The sequence below is a fragment of the Chelonia mydas genome, chromosome 7 (assembly GCF_015237465.2).
Source record: "Chelonia mydas isolate rCheMyd1 chromosome 7, rCheMyd1.pri.v2, whole genome shotgun sequence".
Classification (NCBI taxonomy): domain Eukaryota; kingdom Metazoa; phylum Chordata; order Testudines; family Cheloniidae; genus Chelonia; species Chelonia mydas.
In genome coordinates, this window is record NC_057853.1 from 29581241 (window position 1) to 29606408 (window position 25168).

Here is a 25168-nt window from a genome sequence, read left to right on the forward strand (position 1 = left end):
GAGCGACACTGGTTTAAAACACCTGGAGTGTGGCCAGGTCCTTACGGCCAATCACTGACCTGAACCAAGAAAATACCTTTCCTGGTGTTAAATTCAGTGGCATCAAGGTCCAGCTGTTCGGGTCAACCTGGGTTGGACTGATCCGCACTCACGAGCACAGCGTGTTCACTGCACCTCCTCCTCTCTGCTCTGCCTCCCGCTGCACTCCCTCCAGGAGTGTGTGTTCACGCCCCTGGTCAAGCCCCCGCCCCAAGCGGCTCCCACTTCGGACACGCTGAAGCATCAAGAAAACAAAAGGGGGGGCCACCCCCAGCAGTGGGTGACACACAATCTCCTCCTGGCAGGGAACCGGTTGGGCAGGTAGCGCACAGGTGGGTGACACCGTTATTTCCAAACGCATGCGCCATCCCCACCCCCTCCTTCAAAAACAAACTCGCTAATGAGCTCAGCGCAGGTACAGTTCTTTTCCCTTCCCGATCCGATCTGTCCCTCCGGATCGGAGCCCGCAAAAGTCCTGGCTCTCCCGGCAGGGGAGCGGTTAGCGGAGAACCCGGGGAGTCTGCCTGCTCCGTAGCCCGCCCCGGTCGCTTCCCCCGCCACTTCCGCGGCTGTACCTGCTGGGAGGCTGAAATTGACCGGAGCGCAGGCTGCGCGCGAAGAACGGCGCTGGGTGAAACCGACCAGGACCCAGCGGTCCATCCCCAGGGCGCTGCGGGCCTGGCTTGTTGCAAGGTTCCATCCTAGAACGTTGAGGAAACTTTTGTTCGCTGCTCTCCTTGCAACGTCACCTGCTCCCTGGAAATCCCTCTTGCTGCTGACTTACTGTTTTATTTTATTTTATTTGAAAGGAAAAACCCCTTCCCAAGTTGCGTGAAAGTTTGTCCCTGTTTTTACGCTAAGAGGCAGAAGCCTTGTTATTTATTTATTGATCTGTTTAAGAATCCCAGGCAATTTAATTGATCTCGGAGATGCCTCGGGCTTTCTTAGTGAAAAAATCCCGTGCCTCTGTGGGCAAGAGGAACTGGAGTGAATTGCCTGATGAAGAGAGAGGAGAGATCTATGTACCAGGTGAGTCTGATTGGAGGAAGGATGCTAGATCTGTGCAGATACTTATCAGCCCCCAGCACCTGCAATCTGAGCACCTCACAACCCTCAAGGGAGACAGGACAGGGCAATCATTCCCATTGCTCAGAAAGGGAAAGTAAAGCACAGAGAGGCTAAGTGACTTGCCAAGGTCCTACGGGAGAAGGAGGGGGGGTTCTGTGGCGGAGAGGGAATTTAACTCGTCTCCCAAGTTCGAGGCAAGAACCCTAACCGCTAGACCAGCCTTCCTTGCTGGAGATTAGAGCTCTTTGAAATATTGCCATTCGTGCTTGTGGATAGCACACAACCGTGCCGGCTGCCCGAGTGGCAAGTCACCTGTTCAAAGTTCAGCACAGGAGGCTGGGGGACAGCAGCGCTGGGGAACCAGGTGAAGTGGCTTGGCCTGGTGGGAGTGGGGCTTGCCACACAAAGTAATGGCAGTGCCCTGACATACAGCTCCAGGCCGGCTGGAATGTGGGGGCCGAAGATTCGGGCTCCCTCTCTGCACGGAACAGCCCACAACGGTTTCTTGGTGCCGGGAGTCGGATTCCAGGAGGGTGACCTTTGGACCCAGCTCATTTCCTTAACTGATCTGCCGATGGCAGCCTGTGCGTGTGTCTAGGGCCTGGAGCCAGGATCCCAATAGGGACCCACGAGGGTTTCCAATCAGCATTTTCTGGGCACTGCTCATCCCCTGGGACTCTTTGCCAGACCAGCCTCCTATTTCCTCTCCTGGCCATTCAGCCGGGGGAGCCCCAGTGCGGTGGCTGCTCGGGCAGTGGGGGAAGCGCAGTTATGCAGAACTCCAGCGGCCATGCTTGGGCAGTGGCTTTTAATGTTTAAACTCCCTCTTGGGATTGGCTTGTTTGTTAGCTGAGGGGCTGGGAGGTGTGTGGGGATGCTGGCTCCCTGCTGTGAGGGGGGCAGGGCCCGGGAGTGCTGCAAACTGCCAAGTCAGGAACACCAGAACCAATTGTACTGTCACCCTTCTTGGGAAGGATCCCAGAGTCCTGACTCCATCTAACCACTGGACCCCACTCCCCTCTTTGAGCTGAGAATAGAATCCAGGGGTCTGGACTTCCAGCCCCCCTTCCTAACCCTAGACTCTACTTCCTTCACAGAGCTGGGAATGAGACTAGAAGTCAGGACTCCTGGGTTTACTCTGCTCAAGCCACTAGGAAGCCCTGCCATAGCTTTAATTCTAAGAGATGTTTTGCCAGCTATTACATTTTAAAGAGCAAGGCTGGTGCTGTGGTTAGGGCACTAGCCTAGGACTTGGGAAACCTGGGTTCAATTCCTTGCTCTGCCACAGACTTCCCCTGTGACATTGGGCAAGTCACTTAGCTTCTCTGTGCCTCTGTTTCCCCATCTGTAAAATGGGGGTGATAGCACTCAAGGGTGTGTGTGTGGGAGAGATTCTAGACAATGAGGCACCCAGGTACCTCTGTGATGGTGGGCTAGACAGGTACTGGGAGAGTGTTTTTCTTCTGGAGGCTAGTGAAATATCTTTGATCTGTGAGTGCAGGGTGCTGGGTCTGAATGCTCCAGTGAACGGAGCTTTAGAAACCAGTTTAATTGAATGGTCTCAAAATTTCATTGAATGGGTTTTTTTATTTTTTTAAAAAAGAATCCCATGCAAGCAAAGAAATCCTAGCTTGGGCCTATTCTACCTGTTCAACCTGTCTAGAATCCAGACCAACCTTAAACTCAAAGGCTGGAGAACATGAGCTCAAGCCTCTTGCTGGAAGCCAATCTGGTTTAACTTCTCAAAAAGAACCTTGAGAGGTAATTTGATGACAGTGTCTAAGAGCAAACAGTGTGCTGAAAAGTCTTTAATCTAGCTGTGAGAGGCAGAACAAGAACCAATGTGTGGGTTAAAGCCAAACACGTTCAAGTGAGAAAGGAGGCCCCAGGTTTTTAAGTGTGAGAGTGATTAACATTGGAACAAATGGCCAAGGCAAGTGGTGGCATCTCCATCTCTTGGAGAAGCCTGGATGCCTTTTGGGAACATGCTTTAGTCAAACACAAGTAACTGAGCTCAGTGCAGGGGTGACTAGATGGTCTAAAGGTCCCTTTAAATCTATGGCTGTTGGGGTAGATTAAGGGATTTGCCACATGTCTGGCAGCAGGTCAGAGCTGGGGCTAGAACCCAGTCTGGTGCCGTAAGCGCTCGACTGTAAACTTGGATGTCACTTATTTTTGGTTGAGTCCAGGTCAGATCCTTCCCCTGCTGGTGCCACCTGAGCACCCCTTTGAATTTGGGTGTCTCCCCAGATTGGTGGCAGGGAGAGCTCCCTCCAGCAGGGTGAGTCCCCCAGCTCCTCAATGGGGGGAGAGGAGACTGATCTCTATATCACTTCTGTCACTTTTGCCCCCGATGGGCAATAGGCAAGGGGCTCAAACCACTAGACCCCACTCCTCTCCCAGAGCTGGGGATAGAGGCACTGAGGGCTGCAGGAGATGATCAGAGCAAGGGGACCTGTAAATCTGATGGTGGGAGGGGAATCAGGGCTGGTGAGCAAGGACCCCCAATGAAATCAACGGGACACTGAGTACCTGGCTCATGACCCACCCTGCAGCACGCAGGGAGTGTGCATTAGCACCCCACCTGGGAGTGCCTGGCCCTGGAGTCTGTAATTAGCTGGTAATTAATACCCAGATGCTCTATGAGTAGCTGTCTGTGGATTCCAACCTGCTGATTCCTGGCAGAACCTGGCGTCCATCTGGGTCATTAACTAATCCAAAGGGCCTGATTTCAGTTAGACACCCCCTGCCCTGCCTGGTCCTCAGGGCCAATGTGAGATCTGAGGGAAAACGGAGATCCAATGAGGGGAAAGAAATTGACCCCTTCTGGCAGAGCTGGCATAGAACCCAGGAGTCCTGGGTCCCAGCTCTATCCACTTCTCCCTGGACAGATTACTAACTCACTGATTGGCTGGTCCCGATTCCCTTTAACCCTGTCTCATCCCCCTGACGGGTCAGGCTTTGCTGCCCCCTCTGATCAGATAAGCCTTTCAGCCCTACTCTGGGGTGTCCTTTCAAATTGGCACCACCCCTTGGAGCCAATGGCTTAAATATCAACCAGTGCAGTTTAGACACTTGCAGAGGGGGCTGGGCGCCAGGACTCCTGGGTCCTATCCCAGCTCTGGGAGTGGAGGGAGGGCTGAATCCTGGTCCCGCCTTTTCCTCTATGAATTCTGGCATGACTAAATCAGGCAGTGATATGATTGGGAGGCTCAAGGGAGGGCATCAGAAGTGTGGGTGCCAGTGATCCCATTAGCACAGCAGGTGTAGGGGGAAGTGCTGCTCCTGGAAGCTGTCTCCTCACGTGGGACCAGCTGATCTGATATTGGGACTAAGGACACCTGGGTTCTATTCCCAGCTCTGCCACTGACCCTGGGCAAGTGCCTTCCCCTCTCTGGGCCTTTGTTTCCCCTCCCACCCTTTGACTGTTTACACTATGAGCTCTTGGGAGCAGGGGCTGTCTCTCATTGTTTGTGGGAGAGATCAGATGGCTACCAGGGTCCCCAAGTAAGCCAGGGCCAGGGAGGCCCCTACATGTCACAGGCTCTGGGGCCGTGTGCATCCTATCTCTGACCCGGTGCTCCTGGCCCATGCTCCAATGTTGGGGGGGGGAAGGTGGATCCCAGCATCAGTTCCTGGGGAATTCCCTGGGGGACAGCAGGATTGTCTGCCCCCTGCAGCCTGTATTCCTGGCTCTCCCCTTTGTCTTAAGCCCTGGCCGCTCCATTCCAAGTCACAGCAAGGTAGGGGCTGATCCCCTCTCCTCACCCTTACCGTGTGAGCAACACTAGATCCTCACCCCTGCCCTCCTTTCTCAGGGCAAGGAACCACGAGGTAGAGATAGCACAGGAGACCCAGGAGTCCTGACTCCTAGCCCTGCCTGCTCTTACCCGCTACACAGCACTGCTCTCCCAGAGTCAATATTCTACAACCTAGGCAGTTATAAGCCTGTCAGCCTGATGTCATTCCTGGGCAAGATAAGGGAGTGATTGATGCAGGAGATAATGAATGCCAATCAACCTGGGTTTATGGCGAACCGATCCTGTCAAACTAACTTGATATCTCTTTTGGTGGGATTACAAGCTTGGTTGATAAAGGCCATAGGGGTGTTGTAATAGATGTAGATTTCAGTAAAGCATTTGTTTGGGTGTCACGTGCTATTGTGAGGTTAAAACAAACTAGAATGATACCAGATCAATATGGCCCCTGAAATGGATTGACAGTGGGTCAGCTGATAGGTCCCGAAATGTAACTAAACAGGGACTCAGCATTGAGGAGGTGTTTCTAGTGGGGTCCCACTAGGATTGGTTCTTGGTGCTGTGCTTTCTGACATTTATCAAGGACCTCAAAGAAAACAAAAAATCATTACTAATGACGCGTGCGCAGACAGACGGAGAGTGGGGAGCGGGGAATAATGAAGAGGATAAGTCACTGCTACAGAGCTATCTGGATCACTTCGTAAACAATATGCATTTCAGCTGAGCCAAATATAAACCTATACAGAGAGGAACCAAGACTGCAGCCATACTTACAGGAGAGGGGACTCTATGCTGGGGACCAGTGACTCTGAGAAAGGTTTGGGAGAGGGGTGTCCTGGTGGCTAATCAGCTGAACATGAGCTCTCAGTGCAAGGCTAATGAAACCCCTGGCTGTATAAACAAGGGAAGCTCACATAGGATTAGGGAGGTTCTGTTACCTCTGTATGTGGCACTGGTGTGACCACTGCTGGAATCCTGTGTCCCATTCTGGTGGCCACAATGCAAGAAGGATGATGATAAATTGGAGAGGGCTCAGAGAAGAGCCACCAGAATGATTAAACATTTGGAAAACATGCCTCATAGTGAGAGACTCCAGGAGCTGTCTATTTAGCTCAACACAGCAAAGGTTAAGGGATGACTTGATCCCAGTTCTATAAGTACCTACCAGGGGTGGAGAGGAGAGGAAATATTTGATAAGGGTTTCCTCAATCTAGCAATGGTCTAACAAGATCCAATGGCTGGAAACTGACGTTGGACAAATTCAGACGGGAAATAAGGAGCAAATTGGTACCCATGAGGATAATTAACCGTTGGAACAACAGACCAAAGATTCTCCATCACTGGCCATTTTTAAATCAAGACTGGCTGGCTTTCTAGAAGATCTACTCTGGTTCAGCCCGGCTTTCACACAGGTCCTAGGGCTTCCCTATGCTACACAGGAAGTCAGACTAGGTGATCCCAGCGGTTCCTTCTCGCTTTGGAATCTGTTTACGTGCACACAGGCCCTGATCCTGCAAACAGGCTCCCAAGGGAGGTTGGAGCAGCACTGTCCTCGGTGGAGGGGGGCGGGGGGGTTAAGACCAGGTTGGACAAACACCTGTCAGAGATGGTTGGGGTTTCCTTGGTCCTGCCTCAGCAGGGGCTGATGGACTAGGTGACGTCTTGAGGTCAGCCCCATATTTCTATGTCTTGCCACACATGTGCTTTGCTGTCCTCTGATGGCTATTTGGGCCCTGTTGTGCTTGGCGCTGTACAATCCTGGCCCCCAGGGGCATACATATTAGGTTGTAATTGTTCAGTGGCAGACAAAAGTTGAAGGAAGAGCTCTGGCTTTATAATTGATCCCCCTGCAAAAGTCTCCAAGAATGGCCCCCGGCTCTAGCAACTTTAGCAGAGGGGTCAGAATTTCAGGCCGTTGTGCAGCGAGCTGGTGGGGGGAAAAAACGGTTACTCACCCTTTTTGTAACTCTTGCTCTTCCAGATGTGTTGCTCATGTCTATTCCAGTTAGGTGTGTGCGAGCAATGTGTGCACGGCTGTCGGAAATTTTTCCCTAGCAGCTACCCGTCGGGCCAGCTATGGAGCCCCCTGGAGTGGCACCGGTACGGTGCTCTATATACCACCCTGCCGGCCCGGCCCCCCTTCAGTTCCTTCTTGCCGGCAATTCCGGCCCCTGGGTAGGCAGGCCGAGTCCTTTTTCAGTGCCGTTCGGAGGAGCGCTCCGCACCGAAGTGCTCGGGGCTGGGTCCTGCTGCGGCCGGAGGGCTGACTCCATGAGGAGTTGTTTCAATTGAATAGCCCTCTCTTTTCTGGTGTGAGGCTTGAAGGCCTTGCAGATCTTGCACTTGTCTGCCTGATGGGCTTCTCCCAGACACCGGAGACAGGAGTCGTGGGAGTCGCCCGTGGGCATAGGCTTGGCGCAGGAGCTCCAGGGTTTGACGCCCTGGGACGGCATGCCCCAGGGCCCCGCGGGGCACTCGGTGAAGGGGAAAATCCCCCAGCCGTTAAAGACTACAATTAACAACTAGAAGAGAACACTTAACTAACAATGGGTAACTATATACAAAGATAAGCAGAAGAGCTAGGGATTTGTGGGACACCTGCGAGCAAGAGACCACTGTTCCAACAACCGTCACTGGCGGTAAGAAGAAACTGAAGGGGGTCCGGCCGGCAGGGTGGTATATAGCAGCACCGGATCTGCTTTAATTCAGCCAGGAATTAATGCAGGGAAGCCCTATGGCCTGGGTCCTACAGGAAGTCAGACTAGATGATCACACGGGGGCCAGCTTCAGTGAATGATGCACAGGCTCCAGCCAGTACAGAAAGCAGCCATAGCTCAGGTCTGTGCTTGAGTCTCTCCTCTGGCTCCCAGCTGACTCCTGGGGTCAGTTTAAAGCCTTGATCCCTAATTTTCAAAGCAATTAGGGGATCATGCCCCAGCTGCACCAAAGCCCATATCTGATCTATAAACCGCAGTGAGCGCTGCACTCCTTGGGATGTGCAGGTCCCATCACCCAGTGTGAAGGTGAGCTAGGGACAAAGCGTTCTCGAGGGAGAGGACCCAGCCGTGCGACCGTCCTCCAGAGCCTGGAGTCTGATCAGCTCTAGGAAACGCTGCAAAGCCAACACCAGCTAAAAGGGATCTCCTGCGCCGTTGTGTCCAGGCCCTGCTATCACAGCCATCCACCCCCCTGACAGAAATGCATCCAGCTCCAGCCACAGCTGGGTTGGGCTCTCGGCGTTGGTAAATGCAAAGTAACACACACTGGAAAACATAAGCCCAACTATCCACCCAAAACGAGGGGGGTTTAAATTAGCTGCTACCGCTCAGGAAAGAGACCTTGGTGTCACTGCTGGTAGTTCCCTGAAAACATCTGCTCAAGGGACAGTGGGAGCCAAAAATGCTCCGCGAATGTTAGGACCCATTAGAAAAGGGTGAGGTAATAAGACAGAAAATATCATAATCCCACTGCAGAAAGCCCTGGGACGCCCACGCCTTGAATCCTGCATGCCGTTCTGCTCACCCCCAACTCAAAAAAGAGACGTTAGAATTGAAAAAGGAACAGAGAAGAGCAATGAAAATGATGAGGGGGATGGAGCAGCTTTCCTATGAGGAGAGATTAAAAAGCTGGTGTTTGTTCAGTTTAGAAAAGAGATAACTAAGGGAGGGATGTGAAAGAGGTCTATAAAATCCTGAATTATTTACCCCTTCCCATAACACAAGGACCAGAGGTCACCCAACAAAGTAACAGGCAGCAGGTTTGAAACAAGCACAAGGCCGTATTTCTTCACACAATGTACAGTCAACCTGTGGAACTCCTTGCCAGGGGATGTTGTGAAGGCCAAAAGTCTAACTGGGTTCAAAAAAGAATTAGGTAAGTTCCTGGAGGACTGGTCCATCAATGGCTATCAGCCAAGATGGTCAGGATGCAGCCCTATGCTCTTGGTGTTCCTAGTCTCCGACGGCCAGAAGCTGGGACTGGATGACAGGGGATGGATCACTTGAAATTGCCCTGTTCTGTTCATTCCCTCAGAAGCATCTGGAACGGGCTGCTATCAGAGACAGGATATGGGGCTAGATGGACCATTGGTCTGACCCAGTGTGGCCTTCTTGCATTATTTATTTTGCCTCCACCCTTCCTAAGGGGAGGCTGTTCCAGAACATCTCACCTCTGATGGGTAGAAACCTTCTTATCTCCAGCCTCAATTGCTTCCTGCCCAGTTTATCCCCATTTGCTCTTGTCCAACACTGTCCTTTAGCTTCAGTAGCTCTTTCCCCTCCATATTTATAGACACAACCAGATGCCAGCTCAGCCTTCACCAGGCCAGACTAAACAGGCCGAGCCTTTCAGTCTCCTCTTGTAAGATCAGTTCTCCGCTCCCCTGATAAGCCTGGGAGCCCTTCTCTGCACCGGGCCACTTTGGATCCCTTGTTCCTGAACATGGGTGACCAGAACTGCACACGGTGTTCCCGCTGAGCTCTTCCCAGTGCCTCGCCCCGGGGCATTAATGCTTCCCTATCACCCCTGGAAATCCCTCACCGGATCCAGCCTAGGCTCTTTGATGGAGCCTTTCTGCTCTCAGTGACACTCACAATTTGATCACCCCCTTCCCCATGCAGGGTTCTGACCCTGTAAAGGGAGAAGGGCCAGAGACTCCATGGAGTCCACTCAGGACCTTTGTGTTGCTATTGGTTTCATGTGGAAGGTGCCGGGATGCTATGGTGGTGGGCTGCAGGACAAAAGATTTGGAGGGGCTGGACCCTGTGGGGCAGGGGAGATACATTGAGGCTGTTCTGCAGTGGCCTTTGGGAGGGGAGAGCTGGGGTGACTGGCTAGCTGGACTAGTTCTCCCCCCACCCAGCTGGCCTAGGGGCAGGTGACACCCAGGTGGAAACACTCAATTAACCAGCTGGGCTGGGCCAGACTTTCCAATAACATCTCGGGGAACCGGTTCCAGGGGCTTGTTTACTGCAGCGCTAGGCAATGGGGTACACGGAGGTTCCCCTCTGGGGGGCACTGGCTCCAATCTGGGTGGGGAAAGGGATATGGGGGCCCTTCTCCTCTAGGGGGCGCTGGCTCTGATCCATTGCAAAGCTGGGGGACTGGCTGGCTCGTGGGGTGGGGACTGGGTATGGGTGGGGGGTTCCTCCTGTGTTGCCATGACCCTAGCCCGGCTCCCCCCTCTCTCCAGGCTGCCAAGCTGCCCCCCTCCCCAGTCCATGGCTGCTGCCTTTCGGGGGGGGGGCGAAGTGTGAACAAGCCAATGGCTGCCCCATGCGGGTGACGCCACCTGGTGCCTCTTTCACCTTGTTCCATTCTGATTGGGGGGGCCGGGGGTGGGGAGGGAAGACAGTGAACATTGGGCGTGAGGGTGGGGTGGCGAGCCTGCCGGGGGAATGGGGAATCCCCTGGAAACTCCCCACTGCTGGGGCATCACCCCCCTGTCGCATGCGGTGTGGGTCGGGTGGATGATGGGTGAGGCCTGCTGGGGGCGAGGGGGCTTGCAAGCTCATGGGGCCATGCGGAGCCCAGGTGGCTCATCTCCCATATGGCCTTGGTGGAACGGGCCTGATTCCCACCCTCCACTGCCTGTACCCCCCACCCCAGATCTTAGGGAGCAAAGCCCTCCCTATAACCCTCCCCTCTGCTTTCTCCTAGTCTGCCTGGGGGGCTGTGCCCTGGGCAAGGACTTGGAGCCCTCGGTGCCTGAAGCCACCTCGTATCCGATGCCCCTGGACCTGACCCTGCGAGATCCGAGCTACACGGCTGCCCAGCTCCCCGGGGAGGGGCCCCCAGCTGGGCAGCACAATGGGTTCCTGCGGCCCAAAATGAAGGTATGAACTGGGGGCCAGGGGAGTCAGGGGGGCTCTTCCAGGCTCAGGGTGCATAGGGCCCCCGTGTGGCCAGTCTGGGCTGTGCAGGGTTGGTTGCCCAGAGGAACCTCAGGATCTATCTGTGCCCAGAGAACCCCCTTCTCGCCCACTGCACTGTGGCTGGGTACCAGGGAGGGTCTGGGTGTCATCATGAGCACCTGGCCCGCCCGATGCCCAGCTTCCCTGCTCTCCCTGCCTGAGCTCCTTGCCCACACAGCTTTGCCAAGGCCCCTCAATCCTGACACCCAGCTCCCCTGCTGTCCCACGGTGCTGGGGGGCAGAGACTGTGGGGGGTGTTTGGGGGTCCCTGTTTGTGAGTTACCAGGGAGGTGGGGGCTGGTTTGGGGAGGGGAATGGAGCAGCGGAGGGTCTGGTGCTGTGGACGGCCTCCCCAGGGCTCCTGGGGTTGGTGGGGGTGTCCCTGGGCCTGGGGGAGGAGACAGAGCCCCGCCACTGGGCACCCCCTCCTTGGGATCCGCGGGTGACAGCTCCATCCCCGCCCCCGGCAGGTGACGCTGGGCGAGGGGCCGGGCGAGCTCTTCTCCTGCCCCGTGTGCCAGAAGGGCTTCAGCTACCAGCGCATGCTCAACCGGCACCTCAAGTGCCACAGCGAGGTCAAGCGCCACCTGTGCCCCTACTGCGGGAAGGGCTTCAACGACACCTTCGACCTCAAACGCCACGTCCGCACCCACACCGGTGAGAGCCCTGCCCCCGCCGGGGCACCTCCCCACCAGCCCCTCCCCGCGCCCACACCGGTGAGAGCCCTGCCCCCGCCGGGGCACCTCCCCACCAGCCCCGCTCCCGCGCCCACACCGGTGAGAGCCCTGGCCCCGGCGGGACACCTCCCCACCAGCCCCGCCCCCGCGCCCACACCGGTGAGAGCCCTGCCCCCGCCGGGGCACCTCCCCACCAGCCCCGCCCACACCGATGAGAGCCCTGCCCCCGCCGGGGCACCTCCCCACCAGCCCCGCCCACACCGGTGAGAGCCCTGCCCCCGCCGGGGCACCTCCCCACCAGCCCCGCCCCCGCACCCACACCGGTGAGAGCCCTGCCCCCGCCCGGACACCTCCCCCCTAGCCCCGCCCCCGCGCCCACACCGGTGAGAGCCCTGCCCCCGCCCGGACACCTCCCCCCCAGCCCTGCCCCGCGCCCACACCGGTGAAAGTCCTGCCCCCGCCGGGACACCTCCCCACCAGCCCCGCCCCCGCGCCCACACCGGTGAGAGCCCTGCCCCCGCCCGGACACCTCCCCCCCAGCCCTGCCCCGTGCCCACACCGGTGAGAGCCCTGCCCCCGCCCAGACACCTCCCCCCAGCCCTGCCCCCGCGCCCACACTGGTGAGAGCCCTGCCCCCGCCGGGACACCTCCTCACCAGCCCTGCCCCTGCGCCCACACCAGTGAGAGCCCTGCCCCCGCTGGGACACCTCCCCACCAGCCCTGCCCCTGCGCCCACACTGGTGAGAGCCCTGCCTCCCCCAGCCCCACCCCCGTGCCCGCACAGGTGAGAGCCCTGCCCCTTCTGGGACACGCCCCAGTCAGCCCCGCCCCCCACAAGTGAGAGCCCTACCCCCACTGGGACACGTCCCCACCAGCTCGGTCCCAGTGCCTGTGCAGCCTAGACCCTTTTCCCCACCAGCCCTGCCCCAGCACCCGCACAGGTGAGAGCCGGGCCCCAGCTGGGACACGCCCTCACCCCCCCCACCCAAGCTCCCACACAGGTGAGAGCCCTGCCCTTGCTGGGACACGCCCCCTCCAGCCCTGCCCCAACACCTGCACAGGTGAGCCCTGGCAACAGGCCCCACCCCTTAGCCCTCCCCGTAGGGTTCTGGGGGATTTCTTAACCCCTCTCCACCCTCTGCACTGGTGGAATGAACGGGCCCTTGGGGCTGGGATTGTGGGGTGCTGTGTCTGTCTGTGTGCACACACGAGGTGGGGTTACTGGGTTTCTGGGCAGTGGGGCTGGATCTGTGCAGGCGGGAGTCAGGGGGGCTAGGTCCCTGGGGATGAAGGGAGACACGAGGGGTGAATGTGCCCAGGGAGTGCTAACCCTTCGTGTTCCCCCCCCCCGGCTCCAGGCGTGCGCCCGTACAAGTGCAACCTGTGCGACAAGGCCTTCACGCAGCGCTGCTCGCTGGAGTCGCACCTGAAGAAGATCCATGGGGTGCAGCAACGCTACGCCTACAAGGAGCGGCGGGCCAAGCTCTACGTGTGCGAGGAGTGCGGCTGCACGGCCGACAGCCAGGAGGGCCACCTGCTCCATCTGCGGGAGCAGCACCCTGACAGCCCCCTGCTGCTCAAGGCCTCGCGCAAGACGGCTGCCTCCCTGCACAGTGCCCTCCCCACCCTGCTGCAGGGCACCCCGTGCCTGTGAGACGGCGCCCACTGCAGGGCACCCCGTGCCTGGGAGACGGCACCCCCTGCAGGGCAGCACCCCCTGCAGGGCACCCCGTGCCTGGGAGACGGCGCCCCCTGCAGGGCACCCAGGTGCCTGGGAGACAGCGCCCCCTGAGGGCTGGGCAGGGCCCTATACAGCAATGAGCCCCTGTGAGACAGTGTCCCCTGGTGGGCGCCCAACACTGGGGCAGGACCAGTGACTGAGCCCTGCTGCCTGGAGGCTGGACACCACGTGCTCCCTCCCAACAGTGGCCTGGGACGTGGGCAGCACGTGGCAAATGCTTCAAAGAAGCCCCCACCCCCTGTGGAGGAGAAGTCCTCAATGCTACGCTGCCCCCCCCACCCCCCAGGGGCAGCCAGCTATCCACAGGCCACTGACTTTGCACTGCTCCTTCCCCGAAGCTTTGGGGGAGATGCGGGCAGCTCCCTTCTGTGGGCTGCGTGGGTGCCCCACACCCTCCCTGGGCTGGCACTGCCCAGTCCCCCGGAGGCTCTGCCCACAGGCTGGGCAAACAGGATTTTTTACCATTGTGCTTTTCTGATGGGGGCTGGGCAGCAGGAGTGGGGTGAGGTGGGGTGGGGAGGAGCATTTACCCCCCCCCATCTCCATCTCAGTGCCATCCCCATCCATTCCCCCCCACATACACACTCAGGAAGAACCCAGGGGCGGCTCCATTCCCTGCCCCCATTGATCCCATCAGGACCATTCTGCCCTGGATTTCCCAGTCCCACCTTGGCCCCACACCCAGCTGTTCCTGCCTGAAGTTTGCTCTGAGGTTTGCTCCCGGGCTGCTGCTGCTTTGGGGAAGGTGTTGACATTACAAATCCCAGCTGTCCCCACCCCGGGAGTATCCGTGGCTGACAGGAGACCCGTGCTGAATGCCTGGGAAGGGGACAAGGCTCATTCAACTCCAGGGCCCCAACCCCACTTGGGAGAAATATCCATGACATTAAAATCTGGGCACCGGCTTTGACTCAGGGTAGAGATGCCTCCTCGGACGTATCTAGGAGTTGCGGGGGGATCCTCTATTTCTATAGCGCCAATTCCCCAGGCCTCTCCGTGCCACCATTCCCCTCCCCCCGCCGCCGTTGCAGAGCTGTCACTAACCTGGACAGCTGGGGGGATCATGGTGACTGGAGAATGTTGATCAGGGATGTGGGATTTATCTGAATCCCCCCGCATCCTCCGCCTTATTTGTGCTGCTCTCCTGAGGAGGGGGGCTGGGGTACAAATGCTTTAATGGGGAAGGGGGAGGCTGCGGGGAGCCCCCCACACCCACTAGGTCCCTTTCCCGCTGCCTGCTCCCCTCCAACACCTTCTTTATACACCAGAGAACACCTGGTAATTGGGGTCCCCAGGATCAGAGCAATTGCAGACCTCCACCTGCATGGCCAGCCCCAGAGCATCCACTCACCGGGGCGGGGGGGGTGGTCATAGCAGACATCCTAGGTCAGAGGAAATGGGGTAGGGCCTCACCATGGCCACACACGGGTCTGCACCCCACATATGACCAGCTTGGCTGTTACCCCCCGCCACCTACCCTCTTGTGGGCCTACCGTGATTGCAGTGGGGCAATGCCAAAGACCCAGCTTCCCCCACACATACTAACTCAAATCCCTTTAAATCTGGGAGTGGCTGCCCCTCCTCCTTGGGTAGATATTGGGGGACTGCCAATCCCCAGTGCCAAGAGGATGGGTAGAGGGATCAGTTTCCAGCTTAGCAGGGAGCTTCCGCCCAGGGCAGAGGGGACCCCGCATCCCACTAAGCTGGGCTGCTCTAACTGCGTCCATCCTGTCCCCCACCCCCTGCACATACAGAGGTGGGGCAGTGGGTCCTGGCAGGGGTGTAGTAGGAGGTGTCGGGGTGCCAGGGCCTGGATCGTGTTTACAGTTTGGCTGTGGGAAACGAGCCGGACAGTTTGTTAGTAATTGTGAGTTTGTATCTTTGTCTGTTTGTGAGTTTATTAAAATCAGGGAATTGAACCAGCTCTGAGCAGTGCTCCTCACTCCTGTCCAGCGGCCCTTGCCTACCCCAGCCTGCTGCTGTCCCAGCCCTGGAGCCCCCTTCAGCGCTCCCAGCACCACACCGCATGCCCCCTCCAGCTAAGGCTTGTCTAGCTGAATATGCAGAGTGCGGCTGCCCCCCCCCCCGCCCACTTGCCACAAATTATGTGTTCCCATAGCCAAGCCGGTGGGGGGGGAACGGGACTGGGGGGGGTACTGCCAGACCTCACAGAAAGGGGGGCAGCCAGGACCATGGCTTGGCTAGGAGACAGTAATGGCTCCAGAGCAGAGACAGCAGCTATCCCACTGGTATCCACCCCCCCGCCCCCAATTGCAATCAGACCCATGGGCCCCTCCAGCCTGGGATTGCCCCCCCTCCCTGGATCAGATGCATGAGCCCACCCAGTGGCCTCCTTCAGCCTGGCGTCCCCTCCCCCTCCAGTTGCTAATTGTCCTGCTGCCTGGTTATTCCAAGAAATACCGGGTTTTTCAGGGCCCCGACCAGGTTTGCAAGCCAAGGGCTGCGTTCTAGGACAGCGGCTGGAGCTGCGCTGCCTTCTCAGCCCTTACAGAGCTGTGGCTGCCTCAGAGTAATGCCTAGCGCCAGCCGCGCAGCCATCCCACAAGAAAGGAGGCAGCGGGCCCTGCTGGCCTGGGAAGTCTGTGTCAGGCTCTGGCAAGCAGGGGCTTTGTGCCACCCCACCCAGAACTGCCCTGAGCTCCCCCGACCCCAGTTACAAATCCCAGCTCTGTGCCCGCGTGCCCCCTGCAAAGCCTGGCTGGTGTGCAAAGAGAAGGAGCCACTGCCCGCTAGCAAGGTAAAGCGTCCTTCGCCCGCTCGGCTCTGGCACTGGCAGTATTAGCCGGCTGTTTGAGTGCAGCAGCCCCCTGTGCCCCACACACTCCTCCCTCCAGCAGTGGGGGTCTCCCGCCATGCTGATGGATATTAGAGGGGAGCGCCCATCAGCCTTAACTCTGCCCCGCTGTGGAGCGGGCAGTAGCTGCTGTGGAGTCTCGGCACACATGCCTGCTGCAGGCCCTGCGTTAGGTGAAGCTGTATTGAGCGGTGGAGGGGTTAGTGGGCCCAGCTTGGCAGTACTGTACTTGGACCGTGAGATGATCTGCGTGGGGGGGACGGGGGACTCTGCCTCCCCGTCCCCCCCGGTGTGTACGATCAAAGGCTAGAGGCTCATGTGGACTGTGCTGCGGTATGTACCTCACCCTGGCAGTGATAGGGTGAAGGGGAGCTAGTGAGGCCAATAAGCCCATCTGTGGCACCTCTCCGGGAGAAGCACCACAGAGGGGCCTGCAGGCAGCGCTTGGGTGCTGTCCCTGAAGGGAGGCCAGGGCCAAGCCCCGGGAGGCAGCGCGGTGGGCTAGAGTCAGGATGGACTCTGCAGAGCCCTGTGGCTGCGGCGGGAGGGGTGGGAGCAGTTGAGCTGGCCCGTGGGACAGGGGCAGGACGCTCTGTGTGGCCTGGCCGGATGGCCGAGTCACCACCCAGCTGGCCAAAGCCCAGAGGAGAGTGAGGCAGAGGGCCTGCGACGCTGGGTCTCCCCAGAAGGAGGCGCCCCAGGCTGGTGAGTCTGTGACAACACCCCTTGGGAGCCCCATCAGGCCTGGCTCCAGCTCTGCGTTTTGTGGGTGTCGCTAGCCAGGCCCCCGGGGATTGTCAGCAGCCAGGTGGGTGCTGGGCCTGCTCTGGGAGGCTGATGAAGGGCGAGTGGCGGTCCGGCGTTAGCAGTCGGCTGAGGGGAGAGGGGCTGGTGGGTCAGGGTCGGAAGCAGGCACGGGCTGAGTGCAGAGCCGTGGCCGGAAGCCCCCACTCGGTACAGCACAGAGGGTGGCTCTGGGTGCTGGGGCATTGCTCAGAAAGGCCCGAGTTAAGGTTGTGTGGCCGTTTCCCTGCACTCGGCATTTCCTGGCATCACTGTTCTGTGGCACTCGCCGGTCAGGAAGGGACTGAGCTGGCACCAGGCACTGCACGAAGCCAGGTCAGGGCGGGGGAATTCTGCAGTGCCCAGCAGGCACCAGCTGCTGGCTATTTTCCTCCCTAAGACTGGGCATGTGGCCCCTCCTCTCAGCCTTTGATCACCCCACCCAAGGCTGCTCCCCAGCACCCTGCACTCGCTCAGGTGGGAGTTAACCCTTGAGTTGCTTGTCGAACTCACCAGTGTCCGGCTTCCAGACAAGCAAAGGGCCAGCAGGGTGCTCAGGAGTAACGTCGGGCATAGAGACCCCCTCGTTGCCAGTTGGATGGGCTGAGCTGGGCACATCACCTAGCCCAGGGCATCGAACAGTCTGGGCATTGTGAGCTTCACTGACTCGCTACACTGGCGAAGTACCCACCGTGGCAGTCAGATCCACAGAGACCACGGAGTTATAGCGGGCAAGGTGAGGGAGCGGTGTCAGAGAACGGGGATGTGCACCCATCGACTGCCCCACCACAGCGAGGCCCTGCCCATCTCCCACCCGGTGCAGCAGGGCCCACTCTGTGGCCCGCACCCAGCCTGAGATGACAGCCCCCACGGGTGGCCTTCCAAGGCCACATGGAGTCATAGCGGTTTAGGGCCGTCGGGCTCCATTAGCGCATCAAGGCTGACCTCCTGGACGGCACAGGCCAGAGCTTGTCACCCAGTTCCCCCTGCTGGAGCCCAATCACTTGAGTTGGACTAAAGCATCTACCAGAAGGGCAGCCAGTCTGGACCTGGAGACATCAGGAGATGGAGGCACTACCCTGGCCCATAGGGGCATGTTCCGATGGTTACTCACCCTGTGCTAAGCTGGATGTGAGCTGAGTAAGTAATCTGCACGAAGGCACTTCCCCGCCTCCATGTCAGCGCAAACAGCCCATCCCGGCGCTGTTCCCCAGGGGGGCAGCAATGTGCTGAGCGATCCTCCACAAAGGCAGCTTCTCCGCTGCAGGGGCTTAGCCTGAAATCCAGCTCGCCCGCTGGCCTGTGGGCAAAGAGCTTGCTGGGTCTCCGATCCCAGCGGGACACGTGCCCATGGTATCCCTGGCACCCCCCTGCCTGGCAGCACCGACGGAGAATCTGCCTCCACAAAGCCAGAAGCCTGCGGGAGCTGCAAGGGACCCTGCCTGAGAGCTCGGGTGCCTGTGTGATCCCCGCTGTGCCCGCTGCCACCCTCGGGGCCAGCGAACTGCGCACAGGGCCTGGGGCTGGTGCCCTCTAGAGGGGACAGGCCCCCGGGTCCCAGTCCCCACCCCCCTGAGCCAACCAGGCAGTCCGCCTCGCCTTGGGGCTGGCGCAGAGGGGAAAGGGTCCAGCTCCCAACCGGAATAATTTCTGTTGCTAGTAGCAATGGGAGGCAGGAGCGCTCTACAGATGGCTGCTCCCCGGGCCTGGCAGCCTCCCTGTGCATGAGCCTGAGGGGCGCCCAGCCACCCGTGAAGAGCTGGGGGCCCCTTGAGTGGAGTTTAATTTACCAGCCCACTGGAGCAGCGGGTGAAGGGGGTGGCATTCAGAACAGTGCAAAGGGCTGGCAAGGCTCCTGGGGGGTGTGTGTGTATGGGGATGGCTGTGTATGGGAGGGAAGGGTAAGGCTTTAAATCCCGATTTGAGGCCTTCAGTAACTCAGCCAGAGCTGCTGGGCCTATTGCGGGAGTGGGACGAGGAGGTTCTGTGGCCTGTGATGTGCAGATCTGTGGCCTGCGATGGTCCCTTCTGGCCTTGAAGTCTATGAGCCTATGCTGGGTGGGGCGGAGCAGTGGTGGTGGGACGGGGCTAGGCATGTGGCTAGATGGAGGTGTGTGTATGGGGATAGAGGGGTAGATGGATGCAGATATAGATGGGGCATGTATGGGGCTAGAAAGAGAAGGATGGATGGGGATGGGGAGGTGAGCTAATCAATGAGTCAAGCACTCCCAGTGGAGGAAATGCCAGGCTAAAGGTACCCGTAACGCTGCCCCTGGCAGTCGTCCTTTCCAGGATCTCGTACCCAACCGGGTCATCACTGGGCACTGAACTAACAATCTTCACATCCACACCCAGACCGTGGCCTCTTGAGCTAAAGGACTAGCAGAAGTAGGTTGTTATCCTCTGTAAAGTGCAACTAGCCAAGGAGGGCAGCTGTCTCTCACCCACCCGCCTATTTGCTACAATCTTGGGCATTTGGACTCCCCGCTTCTATCCTCAGCTTTGGGCACGGAGGTCTAGTGGTTAGAGCAGAAGGGGGATGTGAGTCAGGGCTTTTGGGGTCTCTCCTGCTCAAGGAGGGGAGTGGAGTCTAGTGCGGGAGGGGACGGACTGCTAGTGAGGACTTGTGGGGTCTAGCAGTTACAGATCACGCAGCCAGGTGCGTGGATTGTGCACAGCTGTGGTGAATGAGGGTTTTGTGACTCAGTTTCTCTTTGACTGGGTGGTTATAGGGGTTACTTGCTTGTCCTGGCAGGGGGTAAGGGCTGGGGGTGGCTGGGGATGAATGTGCCATCCGCGCACATGAATGGAAGAGCCAAGGCTGGAGCACAAAGGCCCAGTGCCCAGCAGCCAGGCAGCGGCGCGTGGGGAAGGATCGTGGGTTGAACAGGGTGGTTGTCAAGGTTGCTCCTGGGACACCCGGTGACACTCCACCTTGCAGAGACGTGCTGAAGCTAGCGCTCCTTGAGCGTGCGTGCTGGCCGGGGTAGCACAGGCAGAAGCATGGGCTAGCAGCTCCGAGTGCAAACCCGCCCCCACCCCACATACCCAGCAAGGCTGCCCCATGCCGCCCCGTGCCGCCCTAGCTAGTCTCAGTGCACTGGCTCCATGAGTTAGATGTGGGGGGGGCAACTTACCGACCCTCCGAGCCGCGTATGACGATCGTCAGCAGTTCGAGAGCCGGGACGCGCCTGCTGGGGCTTTAGCCGGCCGAGAGCAGCCTGCCAGGGCTCCAGCCCTACTCCCGCTGAAGCTCTGAGAACCCCTCCCTGCTGGGCATAAGCCAGAGGTGATGCGGGGGGGGGAGGGGTGTGGAGTCATGTGCCACCCCCAAATTTTTGCCACAGTTTGCTGGCCACTCGGTTACATGATGCTATCGGGCCCCCTCCCTGCACGGCAGCTGCTGGAGCCACCAAGCTGGGAGCTGTGGCCATGGGGAGCGGCCACGGCAAACAGCTGGGAGTTGCAGGGAGGGGCTGCTTAGGGTAAGTGGGGGGGGATGTGACTCAAGCTGTTGTGGGGGGGGAACCTTTAAATTGTGTCCCCCACTCTCAGCAGGCACCAGTTGTCTCTGGCAGAAGCCCCCGCCCCCACCCCCACGCCACAGGGCAGAAGCCCCAAGCTTTCCTCTCCCCCCAGTCTGGTAGGCAGAGAATGGGGGTCAGAGTGGGGCACCGTGGGAGCCGCACTGTAAAATGCTGCACGCAGCTCACATGCTGCAGTTTGGCCACCCCTGAGTGAGAGCCTTAGGGAGGCCACTCGCCCGGTTTTCCCCAGACAAGATGCTTTGGGTGGGAGGGATTGTTCCCCGTCTGCTACTGGGCCAAAGCCGGCTGTGGTTTTGTCCGGCATCGGACAGGGGATGCTGTCTTACCGCTCCTCCTGCAGCGTGTCCTCCCGTGCGCGGGTCCAGGCCATTTCAGCCCCACCGGAGTGCCCCATAGTTCAGGAACGGGCATGGCCACCCAGGGCCGGCCCACAACATTTTGGCACCTGAGGCGGGGAGCTCAAATGACGCCCCCCCCAGCCCCCTCGCGTGGGCCAAAACTTTGAAACTCTGGGTCCTAGTGGTGCCCCCCACAGTCTGGCACCTGAGGCGGCCGCCTCATGGTAAGGCCAGCCCTGTGGCCACCCTAGGGAGTCGGGACGTCACCCCCAGCTCCCAGTGCAGACGTACCCAGGCGCTGGAAGCCGAGAGGGCTCCCAGCCCAGCACGGCTGGCTAAGCCTGGGCGACCCTTCAAATGTAGGTGGACAGAGCTGTGTTGCTCAGGGGTCTGCCACTTCCCCAGCCATGGGACGTAGCTCTGCCCACCGGACCCCGGTGCAGCCTCAGCTGGTCGCATGTTGGGGCCGTTGGCAGCCTGGGCTCTCACTCGAGCTTGGCCTCGCCACGCTGCCCTAAGAGCTCCCCGAGGGGCTTTGCCAAGGGACTAATATACCCCAGCTTGCTCCGAGCGGGCCGCACTGTGGCCCGGTGCGTGGCTCCCTGAAGCGTGCTGTGGCGAGCGCATGGTGTGATACGGGGGCTGGAGCCAGCAGGCCGGGGCGTGGAGCTGAAGAGCTGCGGCGCTCACCCTTGTGGGCGCCTAAGTGGTGGGCTCGGCAGAGGCATGGGGATCCCGCAGCGAGCCGGTGGAAAGGCCAGGGTAGCACGCGCCCTGTCAATCGGGGCCAGCCCTTGAGAGAGGCAGCGCTGCAGAGTGGAGTAACTGACGTGTGTGTGTGTGTGTTTAGTGGCCTCCCTCTCACTGGGGTACTGAAGTGCAGAGAACTATTCACAGCAGGGAGCAGAAAAGGGGGAGACCAGACCCATGATCTCCTAGCCCAAAGACCTTCCCCTAGGCAGGGGTGGGTCAGTCCTAGGCCTCTGTGACCGGGCTGGGAGTCCTGTGGCAGGCACAGCTGCAGAGTATTGTATTAATTCTCTTAAAGCACAGAAGGGAGCTGAAGTATTAACGACCCCGGCAGTGTAACGAGCTGGTGGGAGCGGCTCAAGGAGCTCGGGGCTGCCATGCCAGATTGCAATGTCCTTCAAAGAGAAGCGCCAACTCCTGCTCCCCAGCCAGGGGCTCCCTCCGCACTTTCACACACATCTCCCCTGGTGCTTCTGGAGTGGGGGGTAGGGGCTGTTTACACAGGGATCTCTTGCCTGGTGCCGAGACACCGCCTCCTGGGGGGCTGCTTACGCCGGGGACCTGCTGTGGAACATCCCAGCTAGTAACACCTGGGCAGCATTTCACTCAGCATCTCCGCCCAGCGCCAGGCAACTGCTCCGCTCTGGGTTCGGAGCCGTCTGCCTCGGGGCTGGGCTGAGACCTGGCACCTCATGCAGCAGCCAGGTGCCCTGGGCCTGGGGACAAGACTTAGTGCCTGTGGGTTGGTGTGCGGGTGAAGGGAGCCCCCGTCTGGTCAGTGTGAGCAGTGCCGGCTGGGGGATGCAGCCCAAAGGGGTCTGTCTGGGGGATGGTGCCCTGTATTCAAGCCCCTGCCCTCCCTAAGTCAGCCCCACCCCGGGCCCAGCTCAGAACCAGCCTCCCCCGGAGGGGAAAGTCCCCATGACTCATTCCCACCCACCCCGATTCCATGTCATCTCACCCTAGCTCGCTACGCTTCCTGAGCTGACGGCATCACGTTCTATTGGCATGGCAGCTACTTGGAAGCCACGGTTTTCCTTTCAGACGGGACGGTGTGAATTTTGAATGGGGCCAAAGTGAGAACCAGGCTGCGCCATCTGCACCCACTGTCCCTGGTAGCCCAGCCCTGGACACCCCCCGCCCCCCAGCTCTGCAGGTGCCCCTTAGCCCTGTCCAGCAACAAAAGGCTGCTGGTTGGGAGTGATGGGCTTCGGCTGAGCTGGGACTGGCGTAGCTGGGGGCACCCCACAGCCAGTGCTCCCCACAAGCAGGCAGCCACACCAGCGGCAGTCCGGAGTCTATCCAGCAGGGGGCAGGCTGCCCCCAATTCTCTGGTCTTGTCACAAACTCAGCCAGGCCAGCAGTGAGCGGTTAGTGAGATGAGTTTTATTGCCCAGCAGGGGCCGGCCCCTCAGGGACCCCGGGTCACTGAGTCCTTCCCAAAATGGCCTTGATCCTTCCAGTCCAACGGGGCGCTAACGGAATCCCACTTGGCAGCTCCTGCACCGCAGACTGTCCTCACGGATGTGAGGTTTGTTCCCGTGCCCTCAGGCAGGGGGAGGGATCTCACCCCTCTCCCCCAGCCCTGGGCAGACAACCCTGTAAACATCTGACACCCCTCCCAACCTAAAACCCAGCATGATTGCTTTGTCGCTACCCAGTGGGTGCCCCCTCTCACCACCACTCGGTGCTGTGCCCCCACAGAAGGCCCCATCCAGATCGACACGAGGATGGGGTCGCCAGGGAGCAGGGGTGGGGGCAATCCATGGCTAGTGATAGCCCTGAGTCCCCCCCTGCTCTGAAGGGGGGAGGGGCATACATATTTGGGGGCAGGGATTGGCAATTAAGACAATAGAAAAGATTCCGCATTAGACTAGCCCTGGGTTCAAGCAGCAAGAGGAGCCCCCGCAGCTGAGGGGGTCCCCTGAGGCAGCATGGCAGGGGAAAGGAGCCCCTCCCCGTCCCCCTCTCCCCCCCACAGCTGGGGGCAGGACCAGGACTCAGGTGGGGCACTGTTCTCCCCCCAAGAGAGAAAGGAGTCATGGTTGAGCTGGGGAGGGACAGCAGCTATTGGGTGGGCATAGAAAGCAGTGGCAGCCTGTGGGGAAGGTGCCCTCCAGAGTTGGGGGGGTACCTGGGCTGGAGGCGCAGGGGGCCAGCACCCCACATGGTGCAGGGGGGTTACTGGGCTGGGTGGGGCAGCGCCTCCTGGCAGTTGATGGGTATAATGCAATTGGCAGCGGAGTAAGTGGGATGGGAGGGGACAGCACCTCCCCAGCAATGCTTAGCCTCTGAGATCAGATGCCCCCTGGTGGAGACAGAGGGAATTGCACCTCTCGGCTGCATGATGCGGACACACACGTGTGACTTCTTTGTACAGTTATGAACTGACTGGCCACTTTGCATCGCTGCCCGCCGGGGGGGAAGAGCTGATTGTGTCCGTGGGTTAAGAAGCTAAGGGAAGGGGTCTGCCATGCCTGCTGCCTGGCCTGGAACCGGACCGGACTGCAATGGACACACAACTGGAAGACCCTGCATTGGCAAGGGCCTGCCCATGGGCCCACGGGCCCCTGCACGGCCAATGGCAGGACATTAACCACACGGACAGCTGAGAGCAGGGACTCCCTCCAGCACTCGGCAGGGAGGAGGAGGCCAAAGACCTGGAGCTGGAAACTAAGGGAGAACAGGCGTGAGCAGCAGGGGAAGGGAGCAAAGCTGGGTCTCCGGGCAGCAGGACATGCTGAGGTCCTGGCTCCCACCAACACGGGCTCCGGTCTGAGGACCCTGCGACTAATCAATGCTCCCTTGGCCTGGCCTTGCTGCAGATCCTCCCCGGGCACGTCGCTCCCGGAGAAGGGAGAGTCTCTACCTCAGTCTGATCACAGCAGGACTGGCTGGAGCTCACGGCGGGAGCAGGCGGTGGTGGTGCCCAAAGGCCCGGTCCTGGAGTTGCTGAGGCTGCATGGGTGCCTGGGGAAAGTGTCGGTCTGGCACACCGCCGGGGTCACTGCCAAAAGACTGGGGTAACACAGCCCTTTCAATCCATAATAGGTGCACAGACACCCCCTGGTGGAGGCAGGAGGAATTGCACCCCAGGCTGCATGATGCACAGGCTCCGCTGATGGCGGTGGAAGGAACTGTGCTTCCCCCATAAGGTGCCTGACTGAGGCTAAGCAGGACTTCGGAGGGGGTGTGGGGAAAGAAAGAAGCTGGTGCATCTCCTGCAAGCAAAGGGTTAAAAGTGGGCGGGGCACGCCCTTAAAGTGACAGCGTGCCGGCTGCATCCGACACATTGGGGGGCAGGTCTCTGTCCGGGATGGGGGAGGGGAAGCAGAATGCAGCGGGGGGAGGAGGCGGGGGCCTATTCTATTTCCAGGATGAGGTCATCCCCTTCTAGGTTCATGTCGGGTTTGACGTAGATCTTTTTGACAGTGCCGGCCATGGGGGAGTTGACCACGGTCTCCATCTTCATGGCGCTGAGCACACAGAGGGGCTGTCCCTTGTCGACCTTTGCCCCCTCCTCCACCTTGATGTCAATGACCTTGCCAGGCATGGGGGCCCCGATCTGGCCCTTGATGTCCTTCAGTGCCTTGGGGTGGAAATGCATCTCCTGGGGGGCGGGGCAGAGAGACAAGGTTAGTCAACACATCTCATGCAACAAGGCCTTAGATCGGGACAGACCCGTGTGCCCAGCTCGCAACATCAGACCCAGAGGCTCTTCCAGCCCAGTATCTATCCC

At 59.4% G+C, this 25168-nt stretch overlaps 2 protein-coding genes across 9 annotated transcripts in view; one reads left to right on the forward strand and one right to left on the reverse strand.

The window, feature by feature from the left end:
• Positions 1 to 425: 425 nt before the first annotated feature.
• On the forward strand, positions 426 to 15142 carry OVOL1 (ovo like transcriptional repressor 1). The gene is made up of 4 exons (XM_027818573.3): positions 426 to 1068; positions 10524 to 10699; positions 11248 to 11434; positions 12813 to 15142. Exons 1-4 carry the CDS (start codon positions 969 to 971, stop codon positions 13106 to 13108), a joined length of 759 nt encoding a protein of 252 aa, XP_027674374.1. The 5' UTR covers positions 426 to 968; the 3' UTR covers positions 13109 to 15142.
• Positions 15143 to 22793: 7651 nt separating this feature from the next.
• Positions 22794 to 25168, reverse strand: part of PC (pyruvate carboxylase) — a 233747-nt gene continuing 231372 nt past the window's right edge. For all 8 annotated transcript variants that reach the window (XM_043551372.1, XM_043551371.1, XM_043551370.1 and 5 more), the window contains one exon: positions 22794 to 25039. In XM_043551372.1, coding sequence (XP_043407307.1) covers positions 24791 to 25039 — 249 coding nt within the window. In that variant the 3' untranslated portion in view covers positions 22794 to 24790. The remainder of the gene's footprint in view (positions 25040 to 25168) is intronic.

Bases quoted from the DNA above. Each gene is read 5' to 3' on its own strand.
- OVOL1 (XM_027818573.3), top strand. From the start codon at position 969: ATGCCTCGGGCTTTCTTAGTGAAAAAATCCCGTGCCTCTGTGGGCAAG. The intron at 1,069-10,523 runs GTGAGTCTGATT...GCTTTCTCCTAG, and splicing joins AGGAGAGATCTATGTACCAG to TCTGCCTGGGGGGCTGTGCC. The intron at 10,700-11,247 runs GTATGAACTGGG...CGCCCCCGGCAG, and splicing joins TCCTGCGGCCCAAAATGAAG to GTGACGCTGGGCGAGGGGCC.